We start from the raw sequence: 18784 nt of genomic DNA on the forward strand, positions 1-18784 counted from the left end.
TCCACAACACCAACTGGCCCATCCCAGAAAAAAAATGATACTTCCAGATCAGTTATTTGATAAAGGGACGCACTCTCCTCTACCACTGAAAGCCAGTTAAGCAATGCTGCTCAGACAGTATACTACAGCAGTATTTTTCCAGTAATAGTTTAGCATTCTTTTTCTACAATAAAGTATGAATGTTGCTGTGAATATCAGTATTTGTTTCTAGAGCTTTAAGAACTCACCTCAATCACTGCACCAATGCCTGCTGGGATCAGCACCAACAAACTTGTTCGTTCGTCCAAAAGGAAGAGAAATATTACCACAGTACTAAAGCACCGCCAAAGCACTAGATAGAAAAAATGAAAACAAAAAGCTTATTAATATTTAAACGGACAGCTGAGATGACAGAAGACTGTTGGCCTATTTACTATAATTCTGTCTTGTGGAGTTTAAGCATGAACTTCTCCTATATACACCTTGATATATCAAGTAGTCCTAGAAACAGTCAGTGATCTACACACCCCCTGGCAAATAAGGAACAAAACATTTTATGAAATCCTTATCACAAAAGATGAAAGGAAATCAGAGTATTTCAGGAAGACTTCTGTACTGCAGCAATTCAGCAATGGATCAGTACTGTTATGAACTACATTCGTGATTCTTGTCTCAAGAAAGCTGAAAGGCTGTGAAGGAGTGTAATGTCAGTCTTTAAAAAGTCATGCAACTAATTTCATGTTGGTAAATGTTAAAAAGTATATTTTAGTATTATTTTTCAGGTTTTGCAAAACCTTGGATGCTTATAAGCACCTACCAACTAATTCTTAAGCAGGGACAGAAAGAAAAAAGAGGTACAATACACTCAGACATCAACAATTACACTGTACCATTCCAGAACAATTGCCTGTTGCACTCCTCCCTCAGGGTAAGATGATGATACAGGCATAAATCTGACTAAGGCTTGCTAAACACATGATGGAACCATCAATTACTGGAGACTGAAGACCGATACTTTTACAGTAAGGTTAAAAAACCTTGGTCACTCAGACTTTTCAATTTGACTTTACTCACCTTTAAACTAACACACTCAATTCTGAAATTCCATGAAGCATTTTGAATTTTTACTTTTTCGGCTTATATATGCCAACAGCAGTACAAATGTCTTACAAAAACAAATGCACTCTGATAAACAGATTCTCCACATGAGAAAAACATGTTGCTGTTCACAATTGCTGTAATTTAGAAAACTTAATTTTCTTCCTGGGATTGATATTCCTCACATGTTTTAATCAATCTGTAAATATAACAGAATCAGGGATAGTCTCTGAGGACAAGTGACTCCAGATTTATAGTTTTATTATCAGAATGGAAAAATCTATTAGAAAAACAAGCAGCAACTATTAGCACTATATACAAGGCTGGACAGTGGTATGTTAAACCCCGGTCATCCAGGGCTGGCTACTACCTTCATCTGTCTTTAAGGCTTGACAAGATAGATGCCAGACCATTATGTTTCTCACCTTTTCTACATCCAAGTCAACGGAACTCTCCCATGTTCTTCCCCCACTCCCTGCCCCAGGAGCTTCTACTGCTCCTGTTTACATCAAAGCCCAAATCAAACAACAGCACTACACTACAGCATTTTCCCCTCCGAATATTTTGGAAGCTGTAGCTATCTGCAAGGAACGCAGGGGGTCTGCACGACAGCATTATCCATGATAGCACATTCTCTCCATCCATGGGATTTTTTCTGTTCCTCATTCTTTTCCCAAAGTATTCTTCTGTTCCTTCACCAAGGGAAATATGGTAGCTGACTTAATATTAAACTAATTGTCAATTGCAAGACAGTCAAACCTCAGAAATGACGTGATTGCTTAAAAGCAAGTGATACTTGAGCACAAGGCTAACAAAGTTAGAACCAGCCTGTTAGCCATCATCTTTTCATACACAAAAACATCTCATTCTGCCACCTTGGTGAATCTACAAAGTGTCAACTTAAGAGTAAGACTGAAAACATGCAGCACACACAGAACACTTTGCACTCTGGCCCATACCTGCTTTTGTAGACGTCCCAATCATGCTTCTTTTTTTCTTCCAAAAATTAATGTCATTTTTGAATGCAAGGAAATCAAAGAGAAGCTGCAAATAGCAAGAAACAAACTCATTTTTTTGACGTGCACTAATTAGAGACTGCCAGCTGAACTGTCAAAAACACATTTAACATGGAATTCAAGAAAAACGTGGTTTAGAAGCTTCAGAAATAAAAATTCAGTATAACAAATAAAAGCTGAAAAGAAAAACTGTTTCAAAAGCCCAAGCTCTAAAAGCAGTGCAAAATGACAGGATAAATTCCCAAAACTGCTACTACTACAATGCTGCACAATGCAGCACCCTGTAAAGAAAGTTAGTGACCCAGTACAGGGTAAAACATGGTTGAGGATGAAGAATGAGGACCCTGAGAAATTGACCTCCTTGACAGACCAGGGAAAATCACACTAAATTAGATTTGAAGTGCTCTGTATTGGATTGATAGTCAATTTAGGCTTGGACAGTACCAAAACTTTTAAATAAAATCCTACAATACAGCAAGTCAGCTTTCCCCTCTATTTCATCACTAAGAAGTTGACCTATACTTCAGGGACATTTTAGCATTAAATTTATTTGTAGTGATTATTTTTTGTAGTATTTTCGTTCAGCATATTTTTCAGTATTTCCTTTAAGCATTCACTATCTTAAAAGAAAAAGCAGCACAGATTCAAGAAATTCTTGGCTCAGAGAATTTTAATGAAAAAGTATTTTTTCTAAAATTTGAGCAAATGATACATAAAAAAAAGTATCAAAAGAGCTAGTCTCACTCTACAGATACCTTACAAGCTGCAAACAGAATGGAAAAAATAAATTAATATGGCTGGGAACTCTTAAGACTTTCCAACCAAATTAATTGTATGCAGTGTTAAGTGTAAAGAAGCATAACATGCCCAGCAAGTTCTTATCTTTCCCCGAATATGGGAATTGTATTGAGTGTAACTGTAGATAACAAAAATGTTCACAGTAGAACAATGAAGTCTAAAAAAAAAAATTGTCCAGTAAAATAAAGATTCATGTTTAAAACAAGGCACACACAATGCTAAGACAGAGACACAACAACAAATAACCATGACTGGAAACCCTAAGCTCTGAACTGTACAGTAACAATTTTTTGAAGCAATTTAGATCAGCTGATCTAAATTTCTCCAGGGATTAGAAATCAGAGACTCAAACCCTAGTACTGGAGCCCCAGCTACGCCAGTGCAGTGGTAAATCTTGTGACAACTGAACAAAATTTGAACCGATGTTGACAGGTATATTAATTCTAAAGGACTTTGGTTCAACTGCTACTAAAAAAAAATTGATAATCAAGGTAAATGTTTTATATTTCAGTCAATACTGTTCGTTTTTATCTAGCTATCTCAAATTTCTATCTTGATATTTACATATTAACACTGTATTGCAAATACAGCTGACTTGCACCAGAAAACACTTCAACTGCTCTACTGAAATTACTATTTCCAATAACGGATTTTAATAAATAAGTTGAAATTCAGCCCCCCTGCCTTTTTTTATTTCATAATCTGTAATTCCTAAAAACCAAAGTTTCTCCACTTACATGGAATGCTGCTACGAAGAATGTCAGAGCCAGAAAGTACAGGTTAGTATCAACAAAAATTCCTTTTACTTCATCTGCATCCTTTTCTGAAAACCCTAAGAGAAAGAACAAGTAATTATGCAACTACCACCAGACAGTTAACTGCTGTTATGCTAGAGTCCGGTATGAAAGGAATCTGATGTCACCTGCACATGTTTTGTTAAGGAATCACAAATCCAAAACATGATGGCAGCTTTATTGGTAAAACCCAAATCTACCTATATTTTGGGGAGTTATTTGGCTTGCCTTAAACTAAATCCATCAGTTATAAGCAGACTGATGTGCCTAACATGCCATGTAACTACAACCTAAGCTGAACACCTGACAGATAAGTACCAAGACACAGGAAGTCATTCTGACCTGAGTGGGAAGAAAAAGGATTACTCAACTTGGCCTCTAACTTTTATTTGATACATAAGAAAAATGAGCTTCATATTAAAAAAATAAAAATGAGAAAAAGACTATAATTTAGAGGACAACAAAGGTCATGAGAAACATGGCCATATACGCAACAGTATAGACCATTATAGATAATGGATTAGGCATCAACTCTTTTGATGATCATTGCAGAATTAACTTGGAAGCTTCTCTTTGACAAATGAAGAAGGCAAAGCACATTCCAGAAAGCACAATCCTTAAGCTGAATACATATTCCCTAATGTATTATCAGATCTCCTAAAGGAAGAATGTTGCTGCCTTCTTATATTAATTCAAAAAAATTCAGTCATTAATTCAAAAAAAGTTAGAGCCTGTCCATGATAAATATGGTTGCCAGCATCAAGGAGTATGCTTTCCAGAAGATACACCATCCCTTTGAATTTCTTCAGACAGCACTAAGATGTTTTCTTCATAAAGTAGAAAGTTTCGGCCACTGCGATTGAAGCCTCCTGTTCTCAGGAAACACACAATGCTGCATTTATGGCAATGATGCCAGTTAAGACACCAGAGAGTTCAGTACCAGCTTACTTTGTTATATTAGCTGTCCTGCATCACAGCAAGAAGAACGCAAACTTACTCATTTTCAAGGGGTTTTGGAGTTTTGCCATTGATCTAAGGTGACCTTTTAATAAGTTATTCCAAAAGGAAAATTTTAAACCTTGTGTTTCACTGTCTACATACATATAGAGAACAAGCAGCATCTTAGGCAAGCCTTTTTTCCAGGCAGAGGGAGCTACTCCTAGGATGATAGGTCTTGATATATGTGTCCATCACAAGACAGCCAAGACATGAAACATGAAAATTTCAGTTAAGTCATCCTGAGGAGGCTTACAGAAATTTATGGAGAAATGTTGGTGGTCAAATGTTCCACACAAACTCTGAGCGAATGGTTACTTGATTCTTTCAAGACAGTTATTTCAAGCAGACATACCTATAGCTTCGATATATGCTAGCCTGAGCTAAGGAGAAGCAGCTGGATTCTACTAAGGATGACCTTATTCCTTACTTGCCTTCCCTCCCCCAACAAAACATGAGAAAAGCTTAGGCTGCAAAAGAAATGGAGAAAGTCTAGACTCTTGGATAAGTTACACTGTATACAGGTACTGTGTCTTATAATACTGCACTCTGAAACTAGTGCTGAACCAGAACAGATTTTTTTCCCAGAGGAACCAATGCTTTAAATGCTAAGTTGTCCATTATAACATATTAATTCAGTGAATAACCAAATCCATTCCCTCTTACTGACTAAATTTTGGTGAACAAAGAACAACACTGAGTAGTATGGAAGCAGCATTACCCCTGCATGTGTCTTTTGGGAAACTAGTAGAATACTGCATCTATCCACATTAAAAAGAAAGATAAACTGAGAAGGATTTAAGAATCATTAAAATGATACGGCACAGAAGATTTTAAGGTCTCTTGGCCTGAAAAAAGTTCAAATTGCTATCTGAAGAGCTTAAAAACAGAGCATCAGGATTCATATACATCAATACCAGTTCAGTTACTATGCAGTTCCTTAGTCTGGCATAAAGAAGCCAACTACACTCTAGTGACAGAAAACTAAGTTGGCAAAGACAACCCTGAAAATAAGATGCCAATTTTTATGAGTGATGATTAGACTCACGAAGGTATGCATCAGTGGAACAGACATTTAAACACAGTAAAAGCTTGGCTATACCATCACCAACACAGAACATATGAACTTCAGAGTGAAAGTGTATGCTTGCTCCACTACATTTAAGTGAAACACAGAATTTAATAGTTTCATACATGTAAAGCCTCCATTTTATCTGAGTTACCTTATAAATTTGTAACTGAGCCAAAGTGAGAGGCCAGCCAGTTCTGAAGTGTCAGAAGCAGTATGATGAGAACCCAGATTCCTTCTTCATGCTAAGCTTGAGCCCAAAGACTTTGCTGTGCCTGCGCACATTTCAATGTAGGTATATGGCTACAGTGACCACCTCTATATAGCTTATATCAAAGATTATGTAACACCGATGCAGCTTTTCTATTCCATGGATGACAGGGGAAACTTGTGGCAAAAATTCTCTCCTCTATTTTGGCTTCTTATACTTCTAGAGTAGTATTATCCAAATAAACTTTATTTTAAAAATGGTTAATTCACTTTTGTATTCTTGTTTCCTCCCACATGTCAACATTTTATTTCCATCATTACCCTAAAGTAAAACACAGTGAGATTCGTAGCATTAAACCTTTTCACTAGCTAACCAGAAAACAGAGAGAGTTAAGCGTTATCTATGTACTTACAAGAAAAAAAACCTGAGGGGTTGGTTGGGTTTTTCTGGCCTACAGTCATTAAAGACAAAAAACATACCAAATTGTTGGAGGGAGTACACAGCATCCTGCATGTGGATCCAAAATCGGAGTTTTCCAAGAGATATTTTGTCATATGACACTGTCAGAGGTAGCTCTGTTGTTGAACGATTTATAACCTGTATTTCAAAAAGATAGTTTCATTTTTAATAGCAGAAAAATGGCAACAATTATTTATTTAAAAAAAAATAAAGTGATTATATCACACTATGATTTAATCACACAATTTTAGGAGGTCAGTTTGTTTTTTGAAATGGAATAAAATCTTAGATTTCTATAATATGCTTGAAGTCTTTGTTGGTTTTTTTTTTTTTTCAAAGAAATGTTAAAGTAGGCATTTGTTTTGTTGAAGTTCTTAAGCAACCTCACTGTTACTGTATACAAACGCCTCTGAGACATTTACATAAAGTTCCCTCTGCTGGTATCAGCTCAAGGGGGAAAAGTGTGCTTATTCTCTCTTGACAGTGCTTCTCTGACTGTGTATGCTAAGATTACCTAAACTAGAAGATTAAAAAAAAAGAGAAAATTATAACCCAAAGGCCACAGTCAGAACTTTACTAAAATGAGGCTGGTTTCGAGAGAAACTGAAGTTACAATTCATACCAAAACCAAAAAGTAGGGAAGGAAGATAATGCTACTTGCTCGGACTGGTGAAAATACCACAGCTAAGCAAGCCACCCTGTCTACAAACTTTGGAATATGGGGTATCACAGGAATCTTCTTCCTGCTCCAAGAAAAATAAATTTCAGCTAATTCTAATGTATCATCCATACTTCAATTATGATGAGAACTACCTGGGGCCCCCTTAAGCTGGGTGGGGGGTAAAAAGTATTAAATTGCCTCAGCTTCTTCTGCATGACAGTTGACTGTCAAACAGGCTTAAAAACAAAGAAAAACAAATTGTTCTCATAGATGTTAGAATTCTCTGCAGCTACCTAGGTACAAGTTCAGGCAGTATGTTTTAAGCTTGCAAGGATAGCTCAAGACTACAGACAGGCAGGCACTCTGCAACAGTTCCAAGATATATTGCTCCTCACTCCTAATTACTACCCAATCATAATTCCCATCTCAGAACTGCTACTCTACACTGCACCTGTTCAGTAACTAGTTAGCTGACACCTATCTGAGATGATTTGGCTTCATGTTACAAAACATGGTTTTAGCCTCCCCAAGTACCAGTCAGGTGTGAACTGGGAATTACATTCATCCTTCCCATTCACTCATTCCTCCAGTGAGTACAAACAAGTGTCTGTCTCACCACCCTCCCAAGACCCTATAAGCTTTTCAGATGGTGGCAGAACATGCATGCAAGGGAGAGGAAGAGAAGCTGAGAAAGTTCTATAAATACAGCAAGGAGAAAAGCTTGAGAAACTAGAAGAGTGCCAGGGATCTCTGAACTATCTGGAAAAAAGATATAAAAAAACCCAACAGGGTGAAACCAACATGGTTAGAGCTGACAGTAGAGAATGCTGACAAGATTCTACAGCTGTTAACTAACAGCTACATAAACATCCTCCAGGCTTCTCCTTTTTTAAAGGATTCTTCTAATTCTTCCATTCTAATTCCAATTTCTCAGTCTATCAAAGAAAGCATCAAAATTTCTGGGAGGAAAAGAAATGTTACCTGTGCAAGACAGACACACAACACGTATTTTGTAAATGCATGGGTAAGTAACATGCAGCAAGTGCACTCCATACCAACAAACACTACTAATGAGTTAGGGGTAGCGTAGGGAGAGAATTGGATTGCAATACAAGACAGATAGGAATTCTTCAACACCAAAAGCAAATTAAATGAAGATATAAAGATTAGAAGAATGAATCCTTTCTCAATGAACAATTAGAAGTCCACAAGTGCTGCCTCATAACCAAGTTGAGTGTGATAATTGCTAAGACTTTGAAAACTAGGAAGCTACCGAACCTCTGCAATAAAACCTACTCTTGTAGTACGGCCTCAGAACATCACATATTACTGCTAGCACTCTACTTTATCAAAGTGATATCTACTATATCAGTGAGTAAACAAAGCAAATAAGTTCAGCTGTATGAATTTTGAAGTTTTCTCTTTATTAAATATGTTAAATGTTCACAAGCCCTAGTCCTCATGGGGGACTTCAACCACCCAGATATCTGTTGGAGGGACAAAACTGCAGTGCATAAACCATCCATGAGATTCTTGGAATGCGCTGATGATAACTTCCCACTCCAACTGACAGAGGAGTCAATGAGGAGAGGTGCTATGCTGGACCTTGTTCTTGCCAACAAGGAGGGCCTGGTGGAAAGCGTAAAGATCAATGGAAACCTTGGCTGCAGTAACCATGAAAAGGAGTTCAAGATGCTTAGGGCAGTGAGGAGGACACACAGCAAGCTCGCTACCCTGGACTTCAGGAAAACAGACTTTGGCCAGTTCAGGGATCTGCTTGGCAGAGTAGCATGGGATAAAGCCCCGGAGGCAAGAGGGGCCCAAGAAAGCTGCTTAATATTCAAGGATTGCCTCCTCCAAGCTCAGCTGCGATACATCCCAACAAAGAGGGTAAGAGGTAAGGTAAGAATAAACAGTTAAGAATGCCACAAGGCTTGCATGGATGAACAAGGAGCTCTTGGACAAGCTCAAACACAAAAAAGAAGCCTACAAATGGTAGAAGCAAGGACAGATAGCCTGGGAGGAACATAGAGAAACTGTCCAAGTATCCAGGGATCAGGTTAGAAAGTCAAAAGATGTGATATAATTAAATCTGGCCAGGGATGTCAAGGGCAACAAGAAAAGCTTCTCCAGGTATGTCAGTGATAAAAGGAAGAGTAGAGAAAATGTGGGCCCTCTCTAGAAGGAAACAGGAGACCTGGTTACCTGGGATATGGAAAAGGCTAAGGTACTCAACGACTTTTTTGCCTCAGTCTTCACCAACAAGTGCTCCAGCCACACACACAAGATGCAGAAGGTAAAGGCAGGTACTGGGAGAATGAAGAACCACCCACTGTAGGAGAAGGTAAGGTTTGAGACCATCTAAGGAATCTGAAGGTGCACAAGTCCGTGGGACCTGATCAGATGCATCCGCAGGTCCTGAAGGAACTGGCAGATGAAGTGGCTAAGCCACTATCCATCTTATTTGAGAAGTCATGGCAGACTGATGAAGTTCCTGCTGACTGGAAAAAGGGAAACATAGCCCCCATTTTTAAAAAAGGAAAAAAAGATGACCCAGGGAAACAGCAGTCAGTCTCACCTCTGTGCCTGGCCAGATCATGAGGCAGATCCTCCTCCTGGAAACTATGCTAGGGCACATCAAAAATCAGGAGGTGATTTGTGACAGCCAACATGGCTTCACTAAGAGCAAATTGTGCCTGACAAGTTTGGCAGCCTTCTCTAATGGGATTACAGTGTTGGTGGACAAGGGAAAAGCAACTGACATCATCTACCTGGACATATGCAAAGCATGTGACACTGTCTCACATGACATCCATGCCCTTAAATTGGAGAGACATGGATTTGACAGATGGAACACTTGGTTCCGGATAAGGAATTGGCTGGATGGTCGCACTTAAAAAGTTGTGGTCAGTGGCTCAATGTCCAAGCGGAGAGCAGTGATAAGTGGCATTCCTCAGGTGTTGGGACCAGCACTGTTTTAAAGTCTTTGCTGGTGACATGGACAGTGGGACTGAGTGCATCCTCAACAAGTCTGCCAATGACACCCAGCTGTGTGGTGAGGCTGATGCGCTGGAGGGAAGAGATGCCACCCAGAGACCTTGACAGACTTGAGAGGTTGGCCCGTGCAAACCTCATGAAGTTCAACAAGGCCACGTGCAAGGGCCTGCACATGGGCTGAGGCAATCCCAAGCACAAATACAGGCTGGGCAAAGAGTGGGTTGAGAGCAGCTCTGAAGAGAAGGACTTGGGGGTATTGGCTGATGAAAAACTGAGTATGAGCCAGAAATGTGTGCTTGCAGCCCAGAAAGCCAACTGTATCCCGGGCTGCATCAAGAGAAGTGTGGCCAGCAGGTCAAGGGAGGGGATTCTCCCCATCTACTCTGCTCTTCTGAGACTCAATCTGCAGTACTGAGCTCAGCTCTGGGTTGCTGAACATAAGAAAGATGTGGACCTTCTTGAGTGGGTCCAGAGGAGGCCATGAAGATGACCAGGGGGTTGGAACACCTCCCCTGTGAGGACAGGCTGAGAGAGTTGGGGTTGTTCAGCCTGGAGAAGAGAAGGATCTGGGGAGACCTTATAGCAGCCTTCCAGTACTTAAAGGAGGCTACAGGAGAGATGGGGAGGGACTCTCTATCAGGAGTGTAGGGATAGGGCAGGGGGTAAGGGTTTTAAACTGAAAGAGGGTAGATTCAGATCAGATATGAGGAAGAAATTATTTCCTGTGAGAGTAGTAAGGCACTGGAACAGGTTGCCCAGAGAGGTTGTGGCTGCCCCCTCCCTGGAAGTGTTCCAGTCCAGGTTGGACGGGGCTTTGAGCAGTCCGGTCTAGTGGAAGATGTCCCTGCCCATGGCAGGGGGGTTGGAACTAGATGATCTTTAAGGTCCCTTCCAACCCAAACCAGTCTATGATTCCATAAATCAGAATCCTGTGCAATTCCCAAACCCCCAGTACTGGCAAGAACAGTGCTTACTATAGAAGACCTACATCTGAGTCAAAATAATAGTCAGTTCAAAGTCTACACAGCCTAGCAAAAGCAGGGGAAAAGCATCTTCAGCTCCAAGACTTTTGGCTGGGCGCATCAAACAGACTGCCTATGCCCCTTATTTACAGTCAAATGCTGACCTTGCTCCACAAAAGCTGTATCAACTTCTTCCCTTACTCTTTTCTGCTCTTCACTTACCCCCCATTATCTCACAGTATGCACATTATTAGGCCACTCTTTCTGCAGAGCTTGAGAGCAGTTTGGCAAGTCACTACTGAGAAATCACATATGCCAGTGCTGAAGGGGAAGTATGTTAATTTTGCTGGAGTAGTCTTTGCAGCACTTCTCAGGATCTTTAACGACTAAGGCAGTGAGTTACAATAGCTCTAACTGTGACATGCATGACAACTGCAGGAATGTTATTAATAACTTGAGAATGCTGAGCTTATTTGTAAACAGAGTACGTGACTTGACATGAATTAGAGGCTGAATGACATGACTGAATGTACTGAACTGAAAGAGCTGTGGTAAAAAACTTAAAACAAAGGACAATGACCACTGATACACTCATCACAAAAGTGTATCTAAAGAAATACTGGACAAAACTATCTTATACCAAGATCTGTAACAAGTGCTCAGGACTTTATTTTGATGAACAACTTGGGGTGGAGGGGATACCAGTTCTTAAAGAGGATTCTCCCCAACACTAACTAAAAAAATTATTTGTCTCAGCTAAAGTTAATGAATTGGAAAGACAATTTAGAAGGTCTATGGAGAGTTTACACCTACCAAGACTTCCATCTAGAAGATGCTGAATCCAGACATACTCATTTAACAGTTTTGAAACATTCCCCAAAACCTTTTATTTTGTTATTGTTGTTGGTTTTTGTTTTGTTTTTTAACTGCAGGGGTCACTAAACACTACAACATGTAGCCCAGAGATGCTATGGCATCTCCACCTTTGGATATACCCAAAACCCAACTGGAGAAGGGCCTGAGCAACCACTCTAAACGGCCCTTACTGTGAGCAGGGGTGTTGGACTAGCAACCTCCAGAAATCTCATCCAACCTCATCCTTCTGTAATTCCATTACTGAAGTTTTTAAGTCCTGATTTGAGTGAATAAAATAATTGGATGTACTGCAACACCAGCCTTTCAGATGCTCAAGTTATTCTAACATGATAGAAAGTACCACCAGAAAATTTAACCATGAGTCAATTTTTTGGATGTAACTGACTTATCTCAGTGTAGCTCCAGTATCAGCTGTGTTCTGCATGCTCTTTTCCCTTGAAGATATCAGAAGCCACTCTGGGATGCTAACACAAATTCCTCAGCTTAGGGAGTCAATTGCTCATGAGACTGCTCCCAACACAGATGCTGCTGCAGTGATGTCCTCCATATCCACCCAAAAGGCAGAAGCAACGGAATCCAAATATCTTTTGGTGGGATAGAAGGGAGTGCTTGGCAGATACTTCTGCCAGAGGGGAGTCTCAAAACCCAGATTCAGCCTCTGCAGTTACCACTGCTGACTACATTAAGTTAAACATTCATAGAGACCTTTTGTGAATTTATACTTTTTCATTACAGAAAACAACCTATGACAAAATCTTAATTAAAACAACATTGAAGATTACTGTTAAAACTGTTAAATGTAATGAAAGGTATTCTATTACTCACCATCAAATCTTTCACTCTGTTGCTTAGCTGATCAATAAATAATATTGGAAGGTAATGCACTGTCTTCCCCAACTGAACCCTAGGATGTTTAAACATGGATTTTATGACTGTAGTGATCTAAAAAGAGAACTACTTTTATTCAAATTATCACTCATTCATCACTTTCAAATCTACCCATGTAGATATTTCCCACCATTTTTTCAGGCACATTTTCTTTTAACACACAGCAAAAAGCAAGCCACTAGCTTAGTCTTTCATTGAAAGATGTCTGTGTAAAAAAATTAGGTATATCATATTTTGCCTTTTAATTTGCTTTTACTTTTCTGTAGAAAAACAGAATAACCAAAAAAAAACCCAACCCCAAAACAAACCCAACCCAAATTAAATTTGCTGTGATGATGCTGAAGCTATTGCATGACCAAGGGTAGAGGAAATTTCAAAGTTTGTTGAAGAGAGATGTGCTAAAGTTTACTACCATATATTTGTATCTTTTGTCTCAAGTATCCCTCTCCTACAGCAATGATGGCAACTCTCCACCATCTCTCCCACTCTTCTGCACCCCCAATGACATCTACCAGGTCAACAAGAGCACATGCTCTAGCTAGCATGGGACTATGCACACGATGGCTGGTATGCACACAGGAAGGCTAGATACTACAGGAGAGAGTGCACAAGTTGCAGAAATCTTCTATGCCTTCTCCTCAACAGAAGTTCTCATTTGGATTGCTCCACCACCACCTCACCAACCTGCATGTAACCAATAGAAACTTTTCAGCCTTTGATCTCCCTACAAAACTGACCACTGAAAAGATACTTAAATTACAACCTACATGCAATTGCTCTGTCAGTATCTTAGAAAAGCATTTGGCCTAATGCCCCAAGAGAGACAAATTCTTGAAGTTCTTCACTAGAAAGGCAGTTATCTACACTGTAATGTTCTTGGTAAAAGTCTGCAGAACTAGCATAATGGATCTTTTTAGAGCTTGAAAGTTGAATTTCAATTTTGTTGACAAAAGAGTGTCTACACATGCAAAGAAAGACTGCATACTAAATATACAATGGTTAACAATAATGTAGAAAAGTACTAAATCAAGGTTCAGACATACTGCTTGGTTACTTAACTGAAGAAGTTTAGATTTCTATATAATAACTACAGTTAAAGCTACTGCTAGTGGAATTGCAGCAGGCTACTTGATATCCAAACTATTTCCTGTATAATGCAAACAGCACTGATGCATATCTAAACATGACCAGAAAAAATATCCTCGTTCAGCAACCCCAGTCCAACCCCTTCTTGTTATGGGCCTATCTCATGAGTTACTAAGTTTAACTTTTCTGGCTGGGAAGCTGTCCCAGAATCCTGGGGTCTCCTAATTAAGTAAATTACTTTTGGATTTAACAGGATACTTGTAGAGAAAGGCATCAGCATACAGCAGCACAAGCCAATACAGTACTATTTATACAGTTAACACTGGAAGTAATTCAAGCAAGCTGTGAACAGAAGCTACTGCCTGCATTTAGTGGCCTAAAAAACTATCCTTGTTTTTCAGTATTTTCTTGAGAAAATGACATAATGTAGGAACACACGTTGTCAAGGTAAAATAAAGTCCATCATAAAGGAAGCAAACAGATGTCACAGGAGATCAGCTGTGCCTCTTCAGCATCTGCAGTTTGTACAGATAATTTTCAGATGAAGGATAACTGTAAAGGTCAAAGGACAGTAATTGCTTTAAAAGCCTGAAGTATGATTTGAGAACAAGGAGGTATGAAGTCTGCTGCAGCATTTTACTTGTGTCTTTGTAGTTCTGCTTTGTCGTACTATGGTAACTCTCTACAAAAATGTATTCTGAACTCTGAGCTGCCCAGGAACAAGGTATCTCCAACCAGGTTTTCTATTACGTAGTATCTTACTAATTGTCACTACCAAAATGGAGGCATTAAGAGCATCTATTCTTGTCTCCTAAGCACCAATTTAAACATAAAAAACTAAAGGAGGCCAGGGAAGATTTTTTAAGCAATATGCAGTAAATTCATTATAACAGATCTAGCAAGATTAACACTCTGACTTACATCTTCATGTAACGGTGAACATCAGCAGGGAGGGATGATCCATCAAACACAAAATCTTCCACCATGACGTTTAAGGTTAATCGTGACCTCCAGTGAGAAACGGGTTCATCTAGAGCACTGGTCTGTTTTTCTGCTTCAATTTGCTTTAAAAATACAATAAACATACATACTGCTAAGCAATACAGAATTTTTAATAGGATAATTTTCTAACTCACACAGAAGCCCACTAAGAAACACTTTACCTTAATTTTCACCAGATAAATATTCTGCTCAAATAAGAATGATTGTAATCTGACACTGAAAAACTTTAGTGCCCATTCACAGCCTAGTTCTTCAAGAATGAATATTCAGCTAATTATCTTAATACCTTAGGAATATGGATACTAGTCAGAAAAAGTCACTTTGAAATAAGGATTGTAGAGTAATCAGATGTTACTTCAAAACAGTCAAAAGGATGTGCATGATCAACCATATTAATTTTGGTGAGTAAAAAGATCAGAGCATTTGTTTTGGACTTCTGAGCTCCCAAATGCTGTGTAAAGTAGTGCTAAAACCAAGTACAACCTTAGCTTCCAGTAAATGCTTATTCCCAGGGCATTCTGCTTGCTTTTCTTTGGATGAACACCACCTCCTCTGACTTTTAGTGTTGGACTCAACTCATTTTCAACTTTATTCTGACGGGATTTAGACACAGCAATGCTGGTTACAAGTATGTTTCAGATTCCAAAGAAGAACAGAGTGAAATTCTCAGGCTCTATTTAATATGAGGCACAACAGCCGTTCACAAGTATTGCATTAAATAACAGTACATTTTTTCCCACCCTGGTAAGTAATCATGGCATTTGCCAAAGGATACTGTTTTATTCTTTTGAATTGACATCGAAAGCAAGAACATCCTAAAGGAAAAGCAGCAATTTGACACTGGTCACTCACCAATGTCAAAATCAAGTTTATATCTCTGTTTTATAAAAGCAAGGCATATTATTTCACATGAATCCAATTCACTATAGAAAGCAGCATCATGCTGTTACAGAACCATACAGTATTTCTACCAAAAGCAATGAGTCCTTAAAGAATTAATTAATGTTAATTAATAGCAGGCAGCATTATAGAGGGCTCCACCTCTGCTGGAATGAGTGGTCTACTATTAGTGTAAAAGCTGATAATTGGGAAGAGGGGTTTTGATCGTATTTTTTTCTAGCATCATCATCATCAGTGTAAAGATGCCAGCACAGCAGCTGTAACACCAGATGTCTATAAAATAAATTATTTTTTGCATTTGTTCCATCTATAGATGGAAAAACCACCTACCTGTGTGGCTGATTCTCCCGTGAGCAAATTAATCTCTTCTGGTTTAGGGACCATGTACGTGGTCAGAGGGCATACTATATGCACCTGCTTACCATCATGCCAAGGCAAAATGCCAGCATGATGAAGAAATATATATGCATATAATGTGCCATTATTTCGGGTTTTCTTTGGTACAGAGACATTCACTGTCCTAAAATACAAAATAAATACATTATGAGATGGCATAACATGTTGAAATATTTAGCTGTTACAGATAAGGATCACTGAAAATGTTCTAAAAAAAAAAAAAAAAAAAAAAGATGACATTTGGGTTGCCTGGCACACAACAATTAGTTCTGGCTAATATGTCCTAATGAGTTGTGTGGCTGGATGGGATCGATTTACATAACCCAGTATATGTCATAATATTTCTATTTCCAAAGTTTTACGATTACCTTAAGATACTTTAGCCTTTGTCCAATTCATCCTTTATTAACTTAGATAACACAGGACTGCATCATCAGTTCTTTTGTCATTTCCCCCTGCCAATAGGTCATAGGGCCAAAATTATCACAGCACTTACAGAAAACAGCCTTCTGTGTGCTGAGTATGTATCACAGATTGTCTACACGATAACACATTTAAAAAGCAAAGCACCAAGTTTTGCCAAGTGCTTTGCATTAATAAAATATCTTCTCAGCTATGGCATGCCAAACACAGAACTCTAGATTGAGAGCACCAAACCATGAAGTCAGTCCCCTTGTGTTAGCCAAGAAATCATCCTACTCGCAACCTTGCATAACACCTCCTTTATTCCTGTAAATTCGCTTCGGTTATTTTTCTCTATTTCCTGTGGCTTAGCAGACTGTGTCGGTAAAACAACTCTTATATTTTCAAGTCTGTCAGAGATTAAGTTTAATATGACCTAAATTGCAGACCAACACATTCTTCATTATAGAAAACGGACAACGGAAAAGAACCTGGGAGATATTGTGACGAGAGTCAAGAATAAGGCAACTACTTAAAGCATAAAACACAAGAGAACAGAACACAGTTTGACTTCCAGGTTCTATTCCAGGTTTAAAGCCATTGCTATTAAGAACACCACATAGCTAGTAGACTGGCAACACATGTTATTACGGTCTCAAGTATTTCCATGCACTTTGATTAGATTTTCACAATGGAAAGTAATTTTTACTATTATAAGCAGAGCACCCTTTTGTAAAACATTTGCCTATATGGCTGAAAACAGTATGCTGATCCAAACTAACCAATATTTAAGTTTAGCACATCAGACATACATTATTGATCTAGCACAGCTAGTGAGATGAATGTTTAGAGTGGAATCTGAATAATATGACAACATTCAGGATTTGTAGAATCTACACGAGAAAAACAAAATGTTCTGTATTTACTATTATAGCCTTGTTTTGCAGCCTTTGCTTTTTGCAACTATGAGATGATTTTCAATGTAAGAACAGTATGTCTAAGAGCTTATTCCTCAGCACCAGGTGAACTTAGCACACCACTTCCATCAAGGTAGGCACTTCAATGTTTAATTCATGTAATGTTCTAGGAAACAGCAGCACTTTATCCTCAACTCTAAGGCTGAAATCCCACTAACGTTTTTCCTACCTTAACATGGCAAATATAGTTATGACTTTATGAAAACAAAGCCTGTGCAGCATGTAAAAATGGCTTTAACCCCAAAACAAAGAATGCAATAACAGCAGCTCTACTCTTTCAACACAACTATTGTGAACAGTCTACCTTGCTGCATGCATACTTCCATATGTGTAACTACTCACTAGGACATGTACTTCAGATTTAAAGAACTCACAGTTTGGATACCTACCTTTCAAATTTGGACTCAATATCAAAGTCCTCCACATTCAAAACCAAATCTATATTACTCTCAGCACCAATACTTGACCGTGTGGTAGTATACACGCTTAACTGAAATCAAAACACAGCACAGAGAAATCAAGAGTACAGAAATAGTGAACTCATACATCAATACACTTTACAGAGCTGTATTTCAGCTCCACGAATTCCCCAGTCACATGATGGTTATATACACTGGGAAAGAAAACCAGATACTCGGCAAAACGCCTAACGTATCTTTCAGCTATCCCTTCTCTGCTTTTGGGGGCTGAAAACACACTAAGACGCAGCCACCAAATACATTTTACCAGAATGACCTACACTTGTAGTCAAAGACTTTTAAGTAAGCAGAGCCGTTTCTCCAGCAAGGCTGCGCTGTTCAGCGTACGTGCCAACAGGTAAGCGAAGCCAAAAAATAAAATACACCCTCATCCCACCCGCGCTTCGGCCAGGCAGGGGAAGCCCGCACGCAGCACCGCGGGGCGCTCCCCGCCGTCTGCTCCCCCCGCGACAACCGCAGCAGACCTACACGGGGAGAAGGGGGCGCGGCGCGCCGGGGCAGGCCACGCGTGACGCCGGCTGTCAGCTCCCCGCATCCCCGGGTGGAGCGCCGGGCCGGGCGAAGACAGACCCGGGCGGGAACCGCCGTTCCTGCCTCCAGGCCGGGAGTGGAGCCCAGGCGGTACCCGGAAGCCCATTCCGCGGGCGATTTGCTGAGGGATCGGGGGCTCCTGGCGTCACTGGCCGCGGGGGCTCGCAGCCACCCCCACCCCCTTTTCCACCGGCTGCGCCGCGCTCA

General features: G+C 39.5%; 1 protein-coding gene across 1 annotated transcript in view; it reads right to left on the bottom strand.

Annotated features, from left to right (window-relative positions):
* CLPTM1L (CLPTM1 like) overlaps window positions 1–18070 on the bottom strand; it is a 30486-nt gene extending 12416 nt beyond the window's left edge. The window contains exons 1-8 of the mRNA XM_026842302.1: window positions 17957–18070; window positions 16123–16312; window positions 14812–14954; window positions 12742–12820; window positions 6441–6558; window positions 3629–3723; window positions 2037–2121; window positions 228–331 (exon numbers count right to left, since the gene is read on the bottom strand). Coding sequence (XP_026698103.1) covers window positions 228–331; window positions 2037–2121; window positions 3629–3723; window positions 6441–6558; window positions 12742–12820; window positions 14812–14954; window positions 16123–16176 — 678 coding nt within the window. The 5' untranslated portion in view covers window positions 16177–16312; window positions 17957–18070. The remainder of the gene's footprint in view (window positions 1–227; window positions 332–2036; window positions 2122–3628; window positions 3724–6440; window positions 6559–12741; window positions 12821–14811; window positions 14955–16122; window positions 16313–17956) is intronic.
* Between the last annotated feature and the right edge of the window lie 714 nt (window positions 18071–18784).

Source organism: Athene cunicularia (genome assembly GCF_003259725.1).
Source record: "Athene cunicularia isolate RWA chromosome 2 unlocalized genomic scaffold, athCun1 chr2_part1, whole genome shotgun sequence".
Lineage (NCBI taxonomy): Eukaryota > Metazoa > Chordata > Aves > Strigiformes > Strigidae > Athene > Athene cunicularia.